General features: G+C 48.6%; 1 protein-coding gene across 2 annotated transcripts in view; it reads right to left on the bottom strand.

The window, feature by feature from the left end:
* LOC116955438 (nicotinamide/nicotinic acid mononucleotide adenylyltransferase 2-like) overlaps positions 1-17,434 on the bottom strand; it is a 39,295-nt gene extending 21,861 nt beyond the window's left edge. Inside the window, exon 1 of one of the 2 annotated variants that reach the window (XM_032976516.2) lies at positions 16,664-17,434. In XM_032976516.2, the coding sequence (XP_032832407.2) occupies positions 16,664-16,748 (85 nt within the window). In that variant the 5' untranslated portion in view covers positions 16,749-17,434. Of the gene's footprint in view, positions 1-7,827; positions 8,369-16,663 lie in introns of those variants that run through there. The other variant, XM_076053068.1, reaches the window with a different exon arrangement.
* Between the last annotated feature and the right edge of the window lie 2,678 nt (positions 17,435-20,112).

Here is a 20,112-nt window from a genome sequence, read left to right as displayed (position 1 = left end):
ATGTGCACCTTGAGGCCACGTGAAGTGTCGAATGCCCGCTGGCAGGAGGTCAAGGGGCAGACCCAGCAGGTGCCACGGGTCGACTGACTGACATGACTGAGATGATTGGCAGATGCACCACCTGTGCCCCCTACTGTGCCAACCTGCTGTGCTTTAGCCACCCGGCGCTCCGCTGGTTGTTGTGAGCGTCGCTCCTCCGCCCTTCATTGTTGTTGGAGGGCGACTGCCTCCAACTGCCCAGTAGCGTCCTTCAGGATCCTCCTCCACAGAGGCCGACCTTGACACTGCTGGTACCGGTCATCGGCAAGGCCACTCAGATCCACGTCCTCCTGTACCACATCGCTCCATCTCTTCTCTAGCCCGTGCCGCGCCCGTTTTGCCCCCTCGATCCGGCCGAACAAAAGCTGTTTCGACATGCGGTGGCTGGGCATGCGGGCTACATGACCCAGTCAATGCAGCCTTGCCTGCCGGAGGAGCTCACCAATGGGACCTTGCCAAGAACTTTCAAGGATTTGTGAGCTCCTCACACATTCCAGCCTGGTTAAACCCAGGATGGATCGTAGGCAGGCTAGCCTAAATGTTTCTAACCGGCGAAGATGTTCCATTAGGGGGGTCCACATTTCGCAAGCGTAGAGAAGGGAGGGAATGACAGTGGCTGAGAAGACCTGAAGCTTTGTGCGGAGCGACAGACCAGGTAGCTTCCACACAGCATTACGCAACCGATGAAAAGATATTGCTGCTCGACTGATTCGGAGTGAGACCTCTGCTGTTAAACTGGAGCCGGTCATAAGCACACTGCCCAGATATGGGAAACTCTCCACTCTCTTCACAACTGCCCCATCACCGATTGGGAGTTGTGGGGGTGGAGTATCCGATTATACAAAATACCCAGGCAGGTGCTTAGTTTTGGTGGGGCTGATGGTAAGGCCCCATCTCTTAGTGGCACGCTCCAGTCTCAGCAGCAGCGTCTCCAACTCCTCCTTTGAATGAGCAGCTATTACCAAATCATCGGCATACATAACGTGGTTGAGCAATAGGGAGCCATCCCTTGACCGCACCCGGGCATCGATCTGCCTCCCATTATATCTGTTCCAAATGGAGATTCCCCTAGTACAGCTATTGAAGGCTTAACGAACTACGTGGTCAAAATAGATGTTAAATAATGTGGGAGCCAGAGGACATCCCTGTCGCACCCCAAGGTGTACAGGGAATGGCTCTGACTCCCGGCCACGTAGTTTTACCCGGGCCCGCTCACCATCATGAAGGTCCTTAATGATCGTGAGCAGAGGTTCAGGGACTCCAAAAGCACGAAGAACGACCCAGAGCCCAGGCCTACTGATGGTATCATAGGCCTTGACCAGGTCAATAAAGCAGAGATGTAGGTCTTGTTGGAATTCCCTTCACCTCTGCTATAGCAGACGGGCAGAAAATATGGCATCTGTGCAGGACCGCCCTTTCCTGAAACCGCATTGCTGGACTATGTAGTCCAGCAGATGTTCTTGCTTGGACCCGGCATGCATCCATGATGTTGTTTGGATGCGCCGATGCCGGAACAGCATGTTGACAATTATAAGCCCATGGGCTGCACAAAAATCTAGCGGCCTCCTACCGTTGTTATTGTGCTGATCTGGCCCATGCCCTCCAATCACTCCAGACCAGGTGCCAGCATCATGACCAACTCGGACATTGAAGTCACCCAACATGATGACTCTATCCCGAGGGACCACTTTAGCCAGCACCTGTGACAGGAGGTCATAGAAGGCATCTGACTCATCGGCTTTGCCTGCATCCCTCCACGGATGTTCGTCTTCGGTGGTGCCATAAGTAACCACGACCACCACTCCTCGCCTCCGGTTGATGGGAAGGCGAGCCCAAAGTAGCCTGGGGCTTACAGCTTTCCACACCTCACCGCCACGCTCCCACGCCCCCTTCATTCTTTTGTTCAAAAGAAGAGCCACGCCGTGTTGTTTGGCAGTCTGCTGCCCCGAGTTGAGGACTGTCCGCCCCTCATGGTGGCAAGAGCCAGAACCGGTCCACCGGACCTCCTGAATACCACAGAGATCCAGGCGGTACCGGTCCAGCTCCCGACAGAGGAGTGGCAGCCTCTCCTCCGCAGTGAGCGTTCGGACATTCCACGTGGCCACACGAAGCGGCTTTTCGTCGTTTCTGGAGGAGCCCCCGAGGGTAGTGATTCAATCTCCTGGCTCCGCCAATTGGGGTTTTTTGCCAGGAGACGTCATAGACGCCCGTCCCCGCGGGGCCTCCGCTACCAATCGTCACCCTCGTCGCCAGCGGCCACCGTCCACGTCTAGCACCCTGCACGTCGGACTTCTTCCGCACCGCACGCAGCCATCGTCGTCATGGGCAACTCGAGCGCCACGTGGCACGGAGTCGCCAGCGATTGTCCTCGCGGAACGATGTTGCACCCCTCCCTCCCCCCCACCCATCCCCAGCGCCCGCCATAGAACCGTGGAGTTTCCACCCGCTGCCCCAACCGCTGGGCTACTCCACGTCCAGAGCACTTGGGGGCCCTTCCATAAATGACGTCACGCGAATTTTGGAAGATTTTTTAACCCCCCCTTCTTCGTCACACGGCGTCACGAAAATTCAGACCCCCCCCCTCATATATGACGTCACAAAGCTCTGCCCCCCCCCAACACCAAAGAAAATGAAACATGCTTCACAAATCGCTTAAAACTATTGTCATTGTAGTGCGTGTTTAATGTGGCGCTGCACTCTGATGTTGTAGGAGAAAACATTTATTACAAAGTCAATTTAATTAAGTAGAACGTGTTGTCTATATTTATTTATAAAGTTGCGCATTTTGATGTGACGTCACATTTATCAACCCCGCCCCCCCCCCCCATCGTCACACATCGTCACAAATGTCTGACCTCCCCCACCCCCCAGGTGTGTGACGTCATTTATGTACGGCCCATTGGGGGGTGGGGGGGGGGCAGAGGTGGCTGGCTGGGCCATGCTTCTCTGGAACCATCCCAACACCACCCACACCCCCCCCCCCCAGCTAAGTGGCCTCAACACAGTCAGGGTACTTGCGGATCAATGAGGCTGAAAGGCGACCTCCCTCCGTCTGTCCATGCGCGCGTGTGTGTGTTAGTGTGTGTGTGTTAGTGTGTGTGTTAGTGTGTGTGTTAGTGTGTTAGTGTGTGTGTGTTAGTGTGTGTGTGTTAGTGTGTGTGTTAGTGTGTGTGTGTTAGTGTGTGTGTTAGTGTGTGTTAGTGTGTGTGTGTTAGTGTGTGTGTGTTAGTGTGTGTGTGTTAGTGTGTGTTAGTGTGTGTGTGTTAGTGTGTGTGTGTTAGTGTGTGTGTGTGTGTGTTAGTGTGTGTGTGTTAGTGTGTGTTAGTGTGTGTGTGTTAGTGTGTGTGTGTGTTAGTGTTAGTGTGTGTGTGTTAGTGTGTGTGTGTTAGTGTGTGTGTGTTAGTGTGTGTGTGTGTTAGTGTGTGTGTGTTAGTGTGTGTGTGTGTTAGTGTGTGTGTGTGTTAGTGTGTGTGTGTGATAGTGTGTGTGTTAGTGTTAGTGTGTGTGTGTGTGATAGTGTGTGTGTGTTAGTGTTAGTGTGTGTGTTAGTGTGTGTGTTAGTGTGTGTGTATGTGTTCGTGTGTGTGTTAGTGTGTGTTAGTGTGTGTTAGTGTGTGTGTGTTAGTGTGTGTTAGTGTGTGGGTGTTAGTGTGTGTGTGTTAGTGTGTGTGTGTTAGTGTGTGTGTGTTAGTGTGTGTGTGTGTGTTATTGTGTGTGTGTGTGTTAGTGTGTGTGTGTGTTATAGTGTGTGTGTGTGTGATAGTGTGTGTGTGTGTTAGTGTGTGTGTGTTAGTGTGTGTGTGTTAGTGTGTGTGTGTGTTAGCGGTTAGCGCGCTGCGCTATGAACCTGGCGACCCGGGTTCGATTCCCGCTCACGGCCAACACCAGTGACGATTATCTGAACCGGTCCCGGGCCTCCCCTAGGTCGACTCAGCCTCAAATGAGTACCTGGTGCAGTGTGTAAACATTGCCACTAGGGAGACAAAGGCGGTCGGGCGTGGTGCTGGCCACCCACCCCCTCGTGTACCGTTCCGGCCTTCATAGGTGCTCGCTAACAGCACTTGCCCCTACAGTCTGTTACAGGCTATACGGGGGATCTTTGTCTTTGTCTTTGTGTGTGTTAGTGTGTGTGTGTGTTAGTGTGTGTGTGTGTTAGTGTGTGTGTTAGTGTGTGTTAGTGTTAGTGTGTGTGTGATAGTGTGTGTGTTAGTGTGTGTGTTAGTGTGTGTGTTAGTGTGTGTGTGTTATTGTGTGTGTGTGTGTTAGTGTTAGTGTGTGTGTGTGTTAGTGTGTGTGTTAGTGTGTGTGTGTTAGTGTGTGTGTGTGTGTGTTAGTGTGTGTGTGTGTGTTAGTGTGTGTGTGTTAGTGTGTGTGTTAGTGTTAGTGTGTGTGTTAGTGTGTGTGTTAGTGTGTGTGTTAGTGTGTGTGTTAGTGTGTGTGTGTTAGTGTGTGTGTGTTAGTGTGTGTGTGTTAGTGTGTGTTAGTGTGTGTGTTAGTGTGTGTGTGTTAGTGTGTGTGTGTTAGTGTGTGTGTTAGTGTGTGTGTGTTAGTGTGTGTTAGTGTGTGTGTTAGTGTGTGTGTTAGTGTGTGTGTGTGTTAGTGTGTTAGTGTGTGTGTTAGTGTGTGTGTTAGTGTGTTAGTGTGTGTTAGTGTGTGTGTTAGTGTGTGTGTTAGTGTGTTAGTGTGTGTGTTAGTGTGTGTGTTAGTGTGTGTGTGTGTGTGTTAGTGTGTGTGTGTTAGTGTGTGTGTGTGTTAGTGTGTGTGTGCTAGTGTGTGTGTGTGTTAGTGTGTGTGTGTGTGTTAGTGTGTGTGTTAGTGTGTGTGTTAGTGTGTGTGTTAGTGTGTGTGTTAGTGTGTGTGTGTGTTAGTGTGTGTGTGTTAGTGTGTGTGTTAGTGTTAGTGTGTGTTAGTGTGTGTGTGTGTGTTAGTGTGTGTGTGTGTTAGTGTGTGTGTGTTAGTGTGTGTGTTAGTGTGTGTGTGTGTGTTAGTGTGTGTGTTAGTGTGTGTGTGTTAGTGTGTGTGTGTTAGTGTGTGTGTGTTAGTGTGTGTGTGTGTTAGTGTGTGTGTGTGTTAGTGTGTGTGTGTTAGTGTGTGTGTGTGTGTGTGTTTGTGTGTGTGTTAGTGTGTGTGTTAGTGTGCGTGTGTTAGTGTGTGTTAGTGTTAGTGTGTGTGTGTTATTGTGTGTGTGTTAGTGTTAGTGTGTGTGTGTTAGTGTGTGTTATAGTGTGTGTGTGTGTGTTAGTGTGTGTGTGTTAGTGTTAGTGTGTGTGTTAGTGTGTGTGTGTGTTAGTGTGTATTAGTGTGTGTTAGTGTGCGTGTGTTAGTGTGCGTGTGTTAGTGTGTGTTAGTGTGTGTGTTAGTGTGTGTGTGTTAGTGTGTGTTAGTGTGTGTGTGGGGAGCGATAGTGTAGCGGTTAGCGCGCTGCCCTATGAACCTGGTGACCCGGGTTCGATTCCCGCTCACGGCCAACACCAGTGACGATTATCTGAACCGGTCCCAGGCCTCCCCTAGGTCGACTCAGCCTCAAATGAGTACCTGGTGCGGTGTGTAAACATTGCCACTAGGGAGACAAAGGCGGTCGGGCGTGGTGCTGGCCACCCACCCCTTCGTGTACTCTTCCGGCCTTCATAGGTGCTCGCTAACAGCACTTGCCCCTACAGTCTGTTAAGGCTATATGGGGGATCTTTGTTAGTGTGTATATGTGGGGAGCAGTAGTGTAGCGGTTAGCGCGCTGCGCTATGAACCTGGCGACCCGGGTTCGATTCCCGCTCACGGCCAGCGACGATTATCTGAACCGGTCCTGGGCCTCTCCTAGGTCGACTCAGCCTCAAATGAGTACCTGGTGCGGTGGATAAAAACATCGCCACTGGGGAGACTAAGGCGGTCGGGCGTGGTGCTGGCCACCCACCCCCTCGTGTGCCGGTCCGATAGGTGCTCGCTAACAGCACTTGCCCCTACAGTCTGGTAAAGCTATACCGAGGATCTTTGTCTTTATCTTTGTATGCGTTAGTGTGCGTTAGTGTGCGTTAGTGTGCGTTAGTATTGAGGCTGGCACGTGCCGTGCCAGCCTCAATAGGTGCTCCCAAACAGCACTTGACCCAACAGTCTGTTCAAGGCTATACGGGGGGAGCGGTAGCGCAGTGGTTAGCGCACTGCCACTCTCAAGCCAACGGCTCTCACCGCGGCTACGAACATCAGCGGCCAGTGATGGTCCTGTCCCCTTCACCAACGGCGGTCTCTGTGTGAGTCTCCGATCAGCGTGGCGAGGTTTTGGTTAAACCAATCCAAGGCCGTAATTATAATAAATATTTTGGGGGGGGGGGGGCGCATCCCCTCCAATATTCAAATATGCTCAAAATGTCCCCCCCCCCCCAATATATTGCTATAAAATATAATTCTGTTTATACGATTGTGGTTATGGTTGTACTTTATTAATCCCTAATCTCTGCCATTACATACAATGAAATAAGAAAAGGTAAAACAGTTAAAACAGAGCAATGTAATACAATACACCATTAGACATTATTGTAAAAAAATACGTTAATAGTCCATCCCACGTGTTAGTGATTTTTTAAAATATTTTAGGCAGTAAATTCGTTTTCAAATTTAGATGTTTTTTCTGGGGGGGGGGGGGACCCCCCACAACCGCTGGAAGATGTTGACTCCATCGCTACAGCCTTGAACCAATCCCACATTGAGAAACTCGCATTCATATCGTTTAGATTGTTTGGCTGCTGTAAATGTCCAAACGATGGGCCCACTTTTCTTGAGCGGCTATCATTGGTGACCGGGTCGCTTCTGAAATTTTTTTTTAATACCTCAGCTGTCTCTGTTTGGTAGGATGGTGGATGGTTTAGGTCCATAAATGACGTCACGCGATTTTGGACGATTTTTGACCCCCCCCCCTCCTCGTCACACGGAGTCACAAAACGTCAGAGCCCCCCTCAAATATGACGTCACAAAGCTCTGCCCCTCCACCCCCCCCCCCACCCCCAAAACCATATTTCCATTTTGAAAATAAAACAAGCTTCAAATCGCTTTAAGCTATTGTCATTGTAGTATTACTGGTAGGAAACGTAGTGGACTGGAAGCCCAACTGGGATTAATTAACAGGAGGCAGGGGATTAATTGTGTATGTCTGTGGATGTCTGTCCACGTGTATATCCGGACACCCGGATAAAATGGGAGGGGTGGGGCTGGGTGGGGAGGGGCTGGGTGGGGAGGGGCTGGGTGGGGAGGGTGGGGCTGGGTGGGGAGGGTGGGAGGGGTGGAGCTGGGTGGTGAGGGGCTGGTCACCCCGTGGTGCCCTTATAAAACTCAACGTTTCACCTACTCACGCCGGCTTGTGCCCGTCCTCACAGTCGGGCATACTTACGGAATACACCACGTGGTGGTGCCGTTGACCCTGGCCATTGACCGAGCAACCCGACGTTCCTACCAGCTCCCTCCCGCAGGAGAATGTGTTTAATGTGGCGCTGCACTCTGATGTTGTAGGAGTGTTGTTATAACAATTAGTGTTGTTATAACAATTAGTGTTGTTATATCTTATAACAATTTACATTTATTTAAAGTTGCGCATTTTGATGTGACGTCACATTTATCCCCCCCCCCCCTCGTCACACATCGTCACTAAAATCGGACCCCCCCCGCCCCCCTAGGTGCGTGACGTCATTTATGGACGGTCCATTAGTGTTGTGTTTGTTTTGTGTTTGGGTGACGCTTTACCATTCTGGTACAATGCACTACGATCGTGTTCTTTGCGACTGTTTGTTGTTGTGGCGTTCTTACCCCGTGCTCCTACTGGACATCTGTGCAACAACAAAAAAACCCCAAGAGCTTTATAGCTCATCGGATTCCTCCTGCGATTCTCATTTTCCCCTCCGCGTTTGGGGTCCTCATCACGCGCGTCTCAGAGAGAATCCGTGCGACGCCGACGAGCCCCCCCCCCCCCTGAGGTCGGGCGATCACGTGCGAGGTCGCTTCCGCCCCGCGACACAGACAAATACAGATTCCGGTGGTGAATTTCCAGCGTGGGTGTTGGCAGCGAGGATGCTGTGTTCTCACTGGAAGCAACCACCCCCCCCCCACCACCACTACCATGGGGCATCACGAGAATAGACGGTGGGGGGGGTGCAGATGGGACACGCCGGAAGGGAGATACGCCTCGTGCTGCGCACGTCCCATTCGCAGCCTTCACTGCAGGGGTTGCGCCTAAGAGGCCAGAGGCGCTGAGCCAGCACAGCAGGGAGGCTGGATTCGAAATGCCAGGCTCCTGCCGCTGCCACGCGGTTAAGCCGTCTCGTGCCGTGAGTTGGTGGCGCTCAGAGCGGTCACCGGTGACTCACACAGAGATCCCATAGACTCACACAGAGACCCATAGACTCACACAGAGACTCATAGACTTACACAGAGACCCAACGACTCATACAGAGAACTATAGACTCACACAGAGACCCAACGACTCACACAGACACATAGACTCACACAGAGACTCATAGACTTACACAGAGACCCAACGACTCATACAGAGACCTATAGACTCACACAGAGACCTATAAACTCACACAGAGACTTATAGACTCACACAGAGACCTATAGACTCACATAGAGACCCATAAACTCACATAGAGACCTATAGACTCACACAGAGACCTATAGACTCACACAGAGACCTATAGACTCACACAGAGACCCATAGACTCACACAGAGACCTATAAACTCACACAGAGACCTATAGACTCACACAGAGACCCATAGACTCACACAGATACCTATAGACTCACACAGAGACCTATAGACTCACACAGAGACCCACAGACTCATATACACACCCATAGACGCACACAGAGTCCCAAAGACTCACACAGAGACCCATAGACTCACACAGAGACCTATAGACTTACACAGAGACCTATAGATTCACACAGAGACCCATGGACTCACACAGAGACCCACAGACTCACATATACACACATAGACTCACAGAGAGACCCAAAGACTCACACAGAGACTCATAGACATCACACAGAGACCCATAGACTCACACAGAGACCCATAGACTCACGTAGAGACCCATAGACTCACACAGAGACCCATAGACTCACACAGAGACCCATAGACTCACACAGAGAGCCAAAGACTCACACAGAGACCTATAGACTCACACAGAGACCTATAGACTCACACAGAGACCTATAAACTCACACAGAGACCCACAAACTCACATATACACCCATAGACTCACACAGAGTCCCAAAGACTCACACAGAGACCCATAGACTCACACAGAGACCTATAGACTCACACAGAGACCCATAGACTCACATATAGACCCATAGACTCATACAGAGACCCACAGACTCACACATAGATCCATAGACTCACATATAGACCCATAGACTCACACAGAGACCCATAGACTTACACAGAGACCCATAGACTTACATAGAGACCCATAGACTTACACAGAGACCCAAAGACTCATACAGAGACCTATAGACTCACACAGAGACCTATAGACTCACACAGAGACCTATAGACGCATACCGAGACCCATGGACTCACACAGAGACCCACAGACTCACATATAGACCCATAGACTCATACAGAGACCCACAGACTCACACATAGACCCATAGACTCACATATAGACCCATAGACTCACACAGAGACCCATACACTTACACAGAGACCCATAGACTTACACAGAGACCCATAGACTTACACAGAGACCCAAAGACTCATACAGAGACGTATAGACTCACACAGAGACCTATAAACTCACACAGAGACCTATAGACGCATACCGAGACCCATGGACTCACACAGAGACCCACAGACTCACATATACACCCATAGACTCACACAGAGACCCAAAGCCTCATACAGAGACCCATAGACTCACATATAGACCCATAAACTCACACATAGACCCATAGACTCACATATAGACCCATAGACTCACACAGAGACCTATAGATTCACAAAGAGACCCATGGACTCACACAGAGACCTATAGACTCACACAGAGACCCATAGACTCACACAGAGACCTATAGACTCACACAGAGATCTATAGACTCACACAGTGACCCACAGACTCACATATACACCCATAGACTCACACAGAGACCCAAAGACTCACACAGAGACCCATAGACTCACACAGAGACATATAGACTCACACAGAGACCCATAGACTCACATATAGACCCATAGACTCACAGAGACCTATAGACTCATACAGAGACCCATAGACTCACACATAGACCCATAGACTCACATATAGACCCATAGACTCACACAGAGACCCATAGACTTACACAGAGACCCAAAGACTCATACAGAGACCTATAGACTCACACAGAGACCTATAGACTCACACAGAGACCTATAGACTCACACAGAGACCCTCCGCCCTCCCTCCTCCTTCTGTCTGGGTCACACCCCTCGCAAACGCCCCTTGTGTTTGTTCAATGTTTGGTGCATCGTTCAACTCTGTACAAATATACGTGTGTGTGCATCTACGTATAAATATATCTCAGTGGTATTCACAAAAAAACAAATTGGCAATCCCATGCAGACATCATAAATACCAGAACAGTGGTGGCAACTCTGGCCAAAAGAGTAATTATTGCTTTCGTGGTTGCTGGTGGTAATTGTTCAGTGCTAAAACATGGAGTTGGCGTGGAACCTAAATAAGTTTTCGTTTATTTTACCGGGTGAGGCCCACTGAGCAATTTAGCTCTTTTAAAGAATCGACCTGGCTATCGAAAATCATTGCCCGACGAGAAGTGGCTCATCGCCATCGCGTGGAAATATCTAGCAGCCAAATACTCTCAACGCGTGCATGCTGATTCCAATTGTGGAGGGAAAAATCAGGAGGAATCCGATGAGCTATGAAGCTCTTTTTTTTCCACGGATGTCCAGTAGGGGCACGGGGTAAGATCGTCACAGCAACAAAGAGTTACGACAAAAAAACACGACAGGAGTGTCAAGGTACAAGTAAAGAAATCACCGAGACACAAGCAAACACAACACCACTAAATCATCCCCATCCTAGCAGGCAAAGCCCACTGAGGTGCTAACTGATGTTTCAAAATGCGACATCGCCGCCCTACTAGCCCATGAGCCGACAACTTGGGACCATCGTTCGGACATTTCTGGCAGCTGCCAAAAAAAGTCGTGGAAATCGTCCAAACGCGGTGATGTGTGGAGGGGGAAAAAAATGGGGCATAGGGCCCAACATTAATTACGAACAAAAAAATCCCGATTAATTGTATTGTCTTGAAGTAAATATCACCCGATTTTAAAATTCACGTGCAAATTCCATCTCTAGCCCGGCCCACTGACCCTTGGGCTACAGCCATCTCAAATCTTTTAAACTCCCTGCCTTAGCAGCGCTCCCGACGTATACTCTTGCATGCCTCAGCAGCTCTCCCGCTATATTTTTCACCTGATGACGATTGCTTGTGGTGCGATCGAAACGTCGTGATATCGTTAATTATTTTTTTTAATTATCTTTATTATTTTTTTTCTATCTACGTGGCTTTACCGAAATACCCAAAGAATACGTAAATATCAGTAACGTGTCCTTTTTCTGAGTCTCTAAGCGGCCGTCCATAAATGACGTCACGCGATTTTGGACGATTTTTGACCCCCCCCCCCTCGTCACACGGAGTCACAAAACGTCAGAGCCCCCCTCAAATATGAGGTCACAAAGCTCTGCCCTCTCGCCCCCCAAACCATATTTCCATTTTGAAAATAAAACACGCTTCAAATCGCTTTAAACTATTGTCATTGTAGGGCGCATTTAGTGTGGCGCTGCACTCTGATGTTGTAGGAGTGTTGTTATACAAATTAGTGTTGTTAGAACAATTAGTGTTGTTATAACAATTCTATATTTATTTAAAGTTGCGCATTTTGATGTGACGTCACATTTATCACCGCCCCCCTCCCTCGTCACACATCGTCACAAAAATCTGACCCCTACCACCACCCACCACCTAGGTGCGTGACGTCATTTATGGACGGCCCCCTAATCTGGCACCGGTGCCAGAGTTGGGCGCGCATGGTGTGAGGTGCGTGGGGAGGGGTGTGGGGGAAGGTGTGGTGGTGGGTGGGGGGGGGGGCCCCGAGGTGGTGGTGGCTGGGTGGGTGGGGGGCGGCTACTCCCATCGTCCCCGCTATGTACGGAAACTTCTTTCGCACCGTACGTAGGGCAACTGGGGCCCTGTGGGCAGACGAGCACGGGCGGGCGGGGAGTGTAGCCTCGGCGTGTCCGCTGGGCTTGCTTTAGGCCCCAGGGTCTCGTTGCCCTCCGGCGTTGGTGTTTAGCGGCCCCCGACAGCCACCATCCATCGGCCTGGGCGTTCGAATTTCGTTTTAAAAAGAATTTACACAGAGCCTCGGGTAAGGCGCTTTTTTGGATGAGGCCCTTTGTAAATTCGTGCACGGGATTAACAATCGTACGACGTGCGGAGGTGACGGTGGAGAATGATGACGAATGGATTCAACGAACGAATGGATTTGGGAGTTAACGAGTGGGAGCAAAGCGTGAGTTTTGAGATCACGAAGATTGTAACCCGTTACAATCTTTGAATTTCACGTAAGATCAGAAGCGTGTTTTTTTTGTTGTTGTTTTGTTTAATGGTGAGACACAATTATTGCATTGTAACGGTTTGACGAGAATCGCTGTTAACTAAGAGAAGCCTGAATCGCTGGGCAGCAGTTTACTAAAGCAAGCGAAGATGAAGACGCAACTCCCTCCCCTCTCTCGGTACAGCCTGAACAGGCTGATATGGACAAGTCCTGCTCGCGAGCATCTATTAAAGGGCTGAGCCCGGCCGCCTTTGTCTCTCCAAGCGCGCGTTCTTGACACGCATACACAAATGTTTACACTCTACTTGTATGCAGAGTCAAAAATGTATATGCAGGACTTTGATTTAAAAAAATGTAATTATACTATGGTTAGGCGTCATAAGGCATAATAACAGTGAAATGTTAATATTGACCGTGCTACATAATCGATGTACGTGTAGGCCACATTATGTAGGTATATATTGTGTGTCTAAAACACAATGCGCCTTAATATATTATTACAATGTGCGCGCTTGGTACATTAATTTACCTAACAAATGTATATGCATCGTAACTATATTATTCATGGGATATGTCTAAATGTAACAGAGCAGCTGATACATATTTTACATCCTCTATTTCTCTGTGAGTTTAGATAAAGCATGTACTGTATGTACAAATGCATAAATTTCTCTCCCCTTAAATGAATTATGTCGTGTATTGTGGCAGACATTATATATAGATTACTCGCTTAACTACCCGGCTTCGCCCGGGACATGGATCCACCACGCCCGGCCGCCTTTGTCTCCCCAGTGGCGATGTTCACACACCGCACCAGTTACTCGCTTGAGGCTGAGTCGACCTAGGGGAGGCCCAGGACCGGTTAAAATAATCTTCACCGGTGGTGGCCGTGAGCGGGAATCGAACTCGGGTGGTCGGCTTCGTAGCGCAGCGTAGCGCTAACCGCTACACTACAATGCGTTACGCTTCCACGTGCGCGGGTCACGTGACAGATGTGACGTCACAGATCACTTGCCGTGCAAAAAATAAATGCATTTTTGAGCTTCCCCCCCCCCCAAAAAAAAAGTGTACTTTAATAATTGTTGCATGGTGTACATTCTGGAAAGTACCCACATGGCAAATTTCAAGTTTGTTGCATATCGGGAAGTACCCTAAACATTTTGAACAGACACACATAATCACAACTTTGCCTTTTATATATATGGAGATATTAATATTACATATTGTATTCTGTATTTCACTGACGTAAGGTGTGAACAGCTGTGCGCCATTCAAATATAATCATCATTACCATCAGCCATGGTCAATCCACTGCTGAATGAATGCTTCCCCAAATCTATATATATGTTTTAGCATATGCTGTAAATAACAAATGAATGTTCGTTATATACTCATGAGCAGCGGCATAGCACAGTAATCTTCACGTCTGAAATGTTTGAGTGATTGTCAAGTGATGTCCAGGGAGTGTACATGCCTTAATGTGTGTGTGCCTAGGTATGTCATCATCCCTAATCGAGGTTGTTGGGGTAGATGGCGTAAATATAAACGCCGTAGTCGTGAAACCCGCCACCACCCGACACAGGCAATTGGTAAGGTTTGTCACGTGAAGACAACGAGCCAATCCGTTACTATAGCACAGCACGTGAACACCTTGCTAATTGGCTGTGTCGGGTGGTGGCGGGTTTAGCGACACATTTACATTCACGCGATGTGACCTCAAGATAAACTCTGTTATGGATAATATTCAACGCGACATCCTACGTGTGCAGAATCATGTAATTCATACGTAAGTGTGTATTTCGAATGTATCTCGATTATGCATGTCATCTGTACGTGATTTCGTGTATGGATGCGTTGCGTGTACGTGTGTGTTGACGTGTACGTGTGTCCGCGCGTGCATGCGCTTTGTGTTCATGTGTAGCGCAGTGTGGGGATGTGGTCGTGCAGTGGTTAGCCCTGCGCTACAAACACAATAGCGGTGGCGAATGTTTGACCTACTGGGTATCCCCAGAGGTCGACTCAGCCTAAAGTGAGTACCTGGCGCGGTGTGTAAACATCAGCACTGGGTATGACGTGGGGTGGGTGGCCAACAACAGCACTTGCCCCAGCAGTCTGTTGAAGGCTATACCGGGGAAATGTGTCATTGTATTTATATGTCCCTGTGTATGGACCCATGTGTGTACGTATCTTTGCATGTGCTTGCTTGTATGAATCCAACATTGGGAGGGACCAAATCATCCAGGGGGTCTGGGGGTCCCAACCCAGAAAAAAATATCTACATTTGAAAACGAATTTCCTGCCTAAAATATTTTTAAAAAATTCACTAATACGTGGGATAGACTTTGTATGTATTTTTTTTACAATAATGTCTAATAGTGTATATTGTATTACATTGCTCTGTTTTTACTTTTTTACCATTTCTTGTTTCATTGTATGTAATGGCAGAGATTAGGGATAAATAAAGTACAACCATAACCACAATCGTATAAACAGAAATCTATGCATTTCTAGATTTAAAGCTTTCGTGACTGCAAGGATCCATACTCTTTGGTTCTATTGGGTAAAGTCACGTAGGTAAAAAATAAAATAACAAAAAATCACGACGTTTCGGTCACAACGCAAGCGGCCTTCATCAGGTGAAGGGACGAGACTGCGCTGTCCTCCAGACAGTCTCGTACTTTCACCTGATGAAGGCCGCTTGTGTTGTGGCCGAAACGTCGTGATTTTTTGTTATTTTATTTTTTACCTACGTGACTTTACCCAATAGAACCAAAGAGTATAGAAATCTATGCGTTGATTTATATGAAGACAAGTCCGGATATTGTGGCCAAGGTTTAGCAAATTGTTGTTTTTATTTACGTAGCATAGCAATTAAATTTATTTTATAGCAATATAGTGGGGAGGACATCTTGAGCATATTTGAATATTGTGGAGGATGTGTCCCCCCCAATATATTATAATTACGGCCTTGTATTAATCCCATTACGTGTCTGTAACATATATATAGGTACGTGTCTGTAACATCTATATTGGTACGTGTCTGTAACATTCTGTATATATTGGTACGTGTCTGTAACATTCTGTATATATTGGTACGTGTCTGTAACATTCTGTATATATTGGTACGTGTCTGTAACATTCTGTATATATTGGTACGTGTCTGTAACATTCTGTATATATTGGTACGTGTCTGTAACATTCTGTATATATTGGTACGTGTCTGTAACATTCTGTATATATTGGTACGTGTCTGTAACGGTCTCCTCACTCAAACCCATGGCAGCGAGCCTTCGGCACGCCGAGGGTGCACCTAGCTTGGCACAGACGTCCTGGTGACGTCACCTTCACTTACTGGCAAACTGCGCTTGTTGTTGTTGTCGTTGTTAGTGTTGTTGTTGTCGTTGCAGCTATGACCACCGATAAACACTGACACAGCACAGCAACCACGCCCGGCCGCCTTTAAATACCCAGTGTTCGACGTTTATGTTGCACCAGGAACTCGTTTCGGGCTGAGCTGACCTAGGGGGAGGCCGCGTACAGGTCTTTCAGATATTCACCACTTCATAGGTGCTCGCTAACAATCACTTGCCCCGAGAACCTACAAAAAAAGCGGCTTATATGGGGGATACTTGCTCTTGCATGCACAACAATATATACAGGGTGGTGCTTCAAAAAAATGTGAACACTTCCGAGAATTCGCGACAACACCACGAGAAGTGTGCTGACTCCTCCGGGCTCTGGAGACCACCGGGAGAAGATTCCAGGCACGCGTTGACATCGATGGCGAACAAGCGGTGAGACTCTTGGACTTTTCGAAGCGATTAGCGATTAACATTACATTTGCTGTCATGTTACAGTTCCATTTAAAAAAACGATAGTCCCATGCAAAGTGTTAACATTTATTTGAAGCACGCTGGATATCAACAACCACGTGGATATTCCACTCTGTATGCTCGTATGTGCGTCGCGGGTGTTTGTACGTTTGCAGTGTCATCATCACACGCCCTGTGCAGGCGATCTCACCGAACATGCCCAGGTGTCCTTTGGTGATTGGGTTAAAGTCTCCGTAGGTCAGCAGGATGATGTGTGGAGCCATCCGCTCGCCCATCTCTGCACCCAGCAGAGCCACCACCACCACCACCAGCAAATACCAGCACCGCAAACAGCACCAGAAGCAATACCAACACTGCCTACAGCAACAGCAGCAGCAATAGCAGCACTGTCAACAGCAGCACTATCAGCACTGCCTACAACAGCAATACTAGCACTGTCTACAGCAGCAATAGCAGCACTGTCTACAGCAGCAATAGCAGCACTGCCTACAACAACAGCAGCAATAGCAGCACTGTCTACAGCAGCAGCAGCAATAGCAGCACTGACTACAGCAGCAATAGCAGCACTGACTACAGCAGCAATAGCAGCACTGTCTACAGCAGCAGCAGCAATAGCAGCACTGCCTACAGCAGCAATAGCAGCACTGTCAACAGCAGCACTATCGGCAGCGGCGCTGTGGGGTCCTCTCGTCAGCTGGGTGTGACGGCTGGGCTGTGAACCAATGCGGCACTGGCCAATCCGAGCACGAGAGGAGAGGAGAAGGGGAGAGAGGAAACGAGAGAGAGAGAGTCACACAGGGAGGGCCCGTGGGGGATGTCGAGATGAGAGAGAGGGGGGGTGTAGGAGAAGGGACAGAGGGGATGGAGGGAGAGGCAGGGTGGTGGCCACTGGGTGATGAGGGAGATGAGAGCGGACAGAGACGTGGGGGAGAGAGGAGAGAAGGGAGGGAGTGGAGGGGGTGCAGTGCCTTGAGGATGGAGCGAGAGGGGGGCGGTGTGGACCCATTACGTCACCTCGGATGAGATTGCGGGCAGCCAGGGATGAGAGTCGTCCGTGATGCCAGATCGGAGGGATTCACCTCGCGATCGGGGATTCCGGCAGCGGTGTGTGTGATGGGGCTGAACGATTTGGGGAGAATATCTAACTGCGATTTTTCTGACATTGCGATTTCATTAGCGATTTAAAAAAATGTAAGCAAGCTTCAGTTCAATACTCACTGTGTAATAGATTTAAAACACGTGATGGAGCATTACCACGTGATACCATCAGAATATGAACTGCTCTATATATTCTAATGCAAAGGATGAGAACTTAAAATATATGAATTGCTTCCAACGTGCATTTATTAAAATGTTTTAATTGAAACAGAACAATCGCACATAGAACAATTGTTAATTTAAATAAATAACGTTATAATAATAAAAAATAACAATTCCAATAAGACAATAATAGGAGTTTTCAAATCGCAAACCATCGCAGCCTTTGCGATTGGCTAATCTTGTTGTTTCAAATTGCGATTTCGATTTCAAATCGATTATTCGTTCAGCCCGAGTGTGTGGTGGTTCGCACGCCGGACTTGCGATGCACAGATGTCACCGGTGATTCCCAACTCCTGGGCACACTGCTGCACAACATCAGCAGCAGCAGCAGCAGCGTGGGGTGAGCACATTGCTGCACTCATCATCAGCAGTGCGTGTCGTGGGAACATTGCTGCACTCAGCACCCGCAGCAGCGTGTGGTGGGTTCAGCCGCCGATCGTCTCGTCGGCAGCTCGCCTGCGCTGGGGTGAAGCTTGTGGGGTAAAATCCCGCGCCTCTTCCGAGACGCGCTTGGCAAGCGTTGAAGAGGAGGCCGAAGTAGCCTCTCGGGCAGTGCTTCTTCTTCTTGACCTGGGGGTGCGAGATGCCCTTTCTGGGTGGTGGCGAGACGTGGCCAGATTGTTTTCGTCGAAGGTAAAGCATCGAAAACGCAAATTAAACACGGGGCACGTCAAGTAACAAATTTGTTTAATAAAACCCGATGTATTTATGAACGTTGTACATTTTTTTTTTTACGATTGTTTCAGTTTCATTTATTTGGCATAGCCCTGTGAGCCATCCGGCTCTTGAATCGTGTGCAACCGCTACAAAAAAAAAACATTAACAAGAAAACATCTTAAAGTGACTACCCGCAAACCACAGTGGTGTAAGTCTGCGGTGAAGGTGATAAGAACCACTGCTCTACTAGACAGCTCCCTCTGGTCACGGAGCAGTGGATCTACTACCACAAGTGGGCGTGAGCGGGCACTCGCAGGGCTGCGCCTTTGCCCGCGACTTTCGCGGTCGAGGCGTCGGCTCGGTGTTCCCCCCGCGTGGAAATTCCACATTCCATCGGCAAGGGGCCATCGTATGAGGCACACGCGCAGCCACTGGCTTAAAGTGCACGTCAGTGCCAGGTGAGGCGAGGCTTGTATAGCATGACGCTATAAAGGGGCCCTAAATAAAAGAAAAACACGCAAATATTCAAACACAAATGTTTTACTTACAGTAATTGTATATATATATTTTTTTCATTTGCCGTACAGCCAGATAATACGACACATCTCTAACCTTAAACACCCTGTCGTCCGTAAAAGTTGAAGGCGGTATTGTACCGTAGTAATAGACCAAGTGCAGAATCACTGAACCGGAATTGATAGCTCGAAAGCGATTAGCGCGGGGCCCTTGAAAGTGCGGGGCCCGTAGCACGCGCAGCAGCTACTTGTGCCACTGGGGTTAACCCGGCACTGTCAATCCACTGCTCGATGAAGGAGGGGACATCTCCGCTCCCACGCCGTGCCGGTAGTCGTGGGGGTTGGTGGAGGTGGGGGTTGGTGGAGGTGGGCGCGGAGGGGTGGCGGTAGTCGTGGGAGCATAGAAGTGCAGCGCAACAATGAGCGCAGGCCGCTGTCCGCCCCCAACAGCGCAGACCGCTGTCGAAGTGGCCTGGAAACATGTATTGGGTCGTGCGGTGGAACGTTGACAGCAGCCGATTTAAGGAAAGTGTCACGTGGGGCGGCAGCATTGCAGGCACAGGTGCTGCTGGGCACGGACGTGATTATAAAACAATTTTTTAATAAAAAAAATAATAATAATTGCTATGCTATGTAAATAAAAAGAACAATTTGCTAAACCTTGGCCACAATATCTGGACTTGTCGTCATGTAAATCAACGCATAGATTTCTGTTTATATGATTGTGGTCATGGTTGTACTTAATTAATCCCTAATCTCAAACAATTTTTTTTTTACAATATAACAAGAAAAGGTCAAAAAACTAAAAACAGAGCAATGTAATACAATATACACTATTAAACATTATTGTAAAACATAAATGAAAAGTCCATCCCATGTGTTCGTGATTTTTTTTTTAATATTTTAGGCAGGAAATTCGTTTTCAAATTTAGATTTTTTTTCTGGGGGGCGGGGGGAGGGGGACCCCTAGACTCCCTGGAACATTTAGCCCCCCCCCCCCCCCAATGTAGACTCCATGGCTACGGCGTTGTTGCTCGCTAATGTTGGCCTGGTAAGCCGATTGGCCGACGGACGGACTCGACAGTTATCTTCGGCACAACGTACAACGTTGTTGGACCCAACGTCGCGTGTCCGACCGGGTTACTGC

This window comes from Petromyzon marinus, chromosome 59 (genome assembly GCF_048934315.1).
Source record: "Petromyzon marinus isolate PM22_M1 ecotype Great Lakes invasive population chromosome 59, UKy_Petmar_22M1.pri1.0, whole genome shotgun sequence".
Lineage (NCBI taxonomy): Eukaryota > Metazoa > Chordata > Hyperoartia > Petromyzontiformes > Petromyzontidae > Petromyzon > Petromyzon marinus.
Note: the sequence above shows the minus strand (reverse complement) of the source record. Positions and strands in the feature narration are given on the sequence as shown.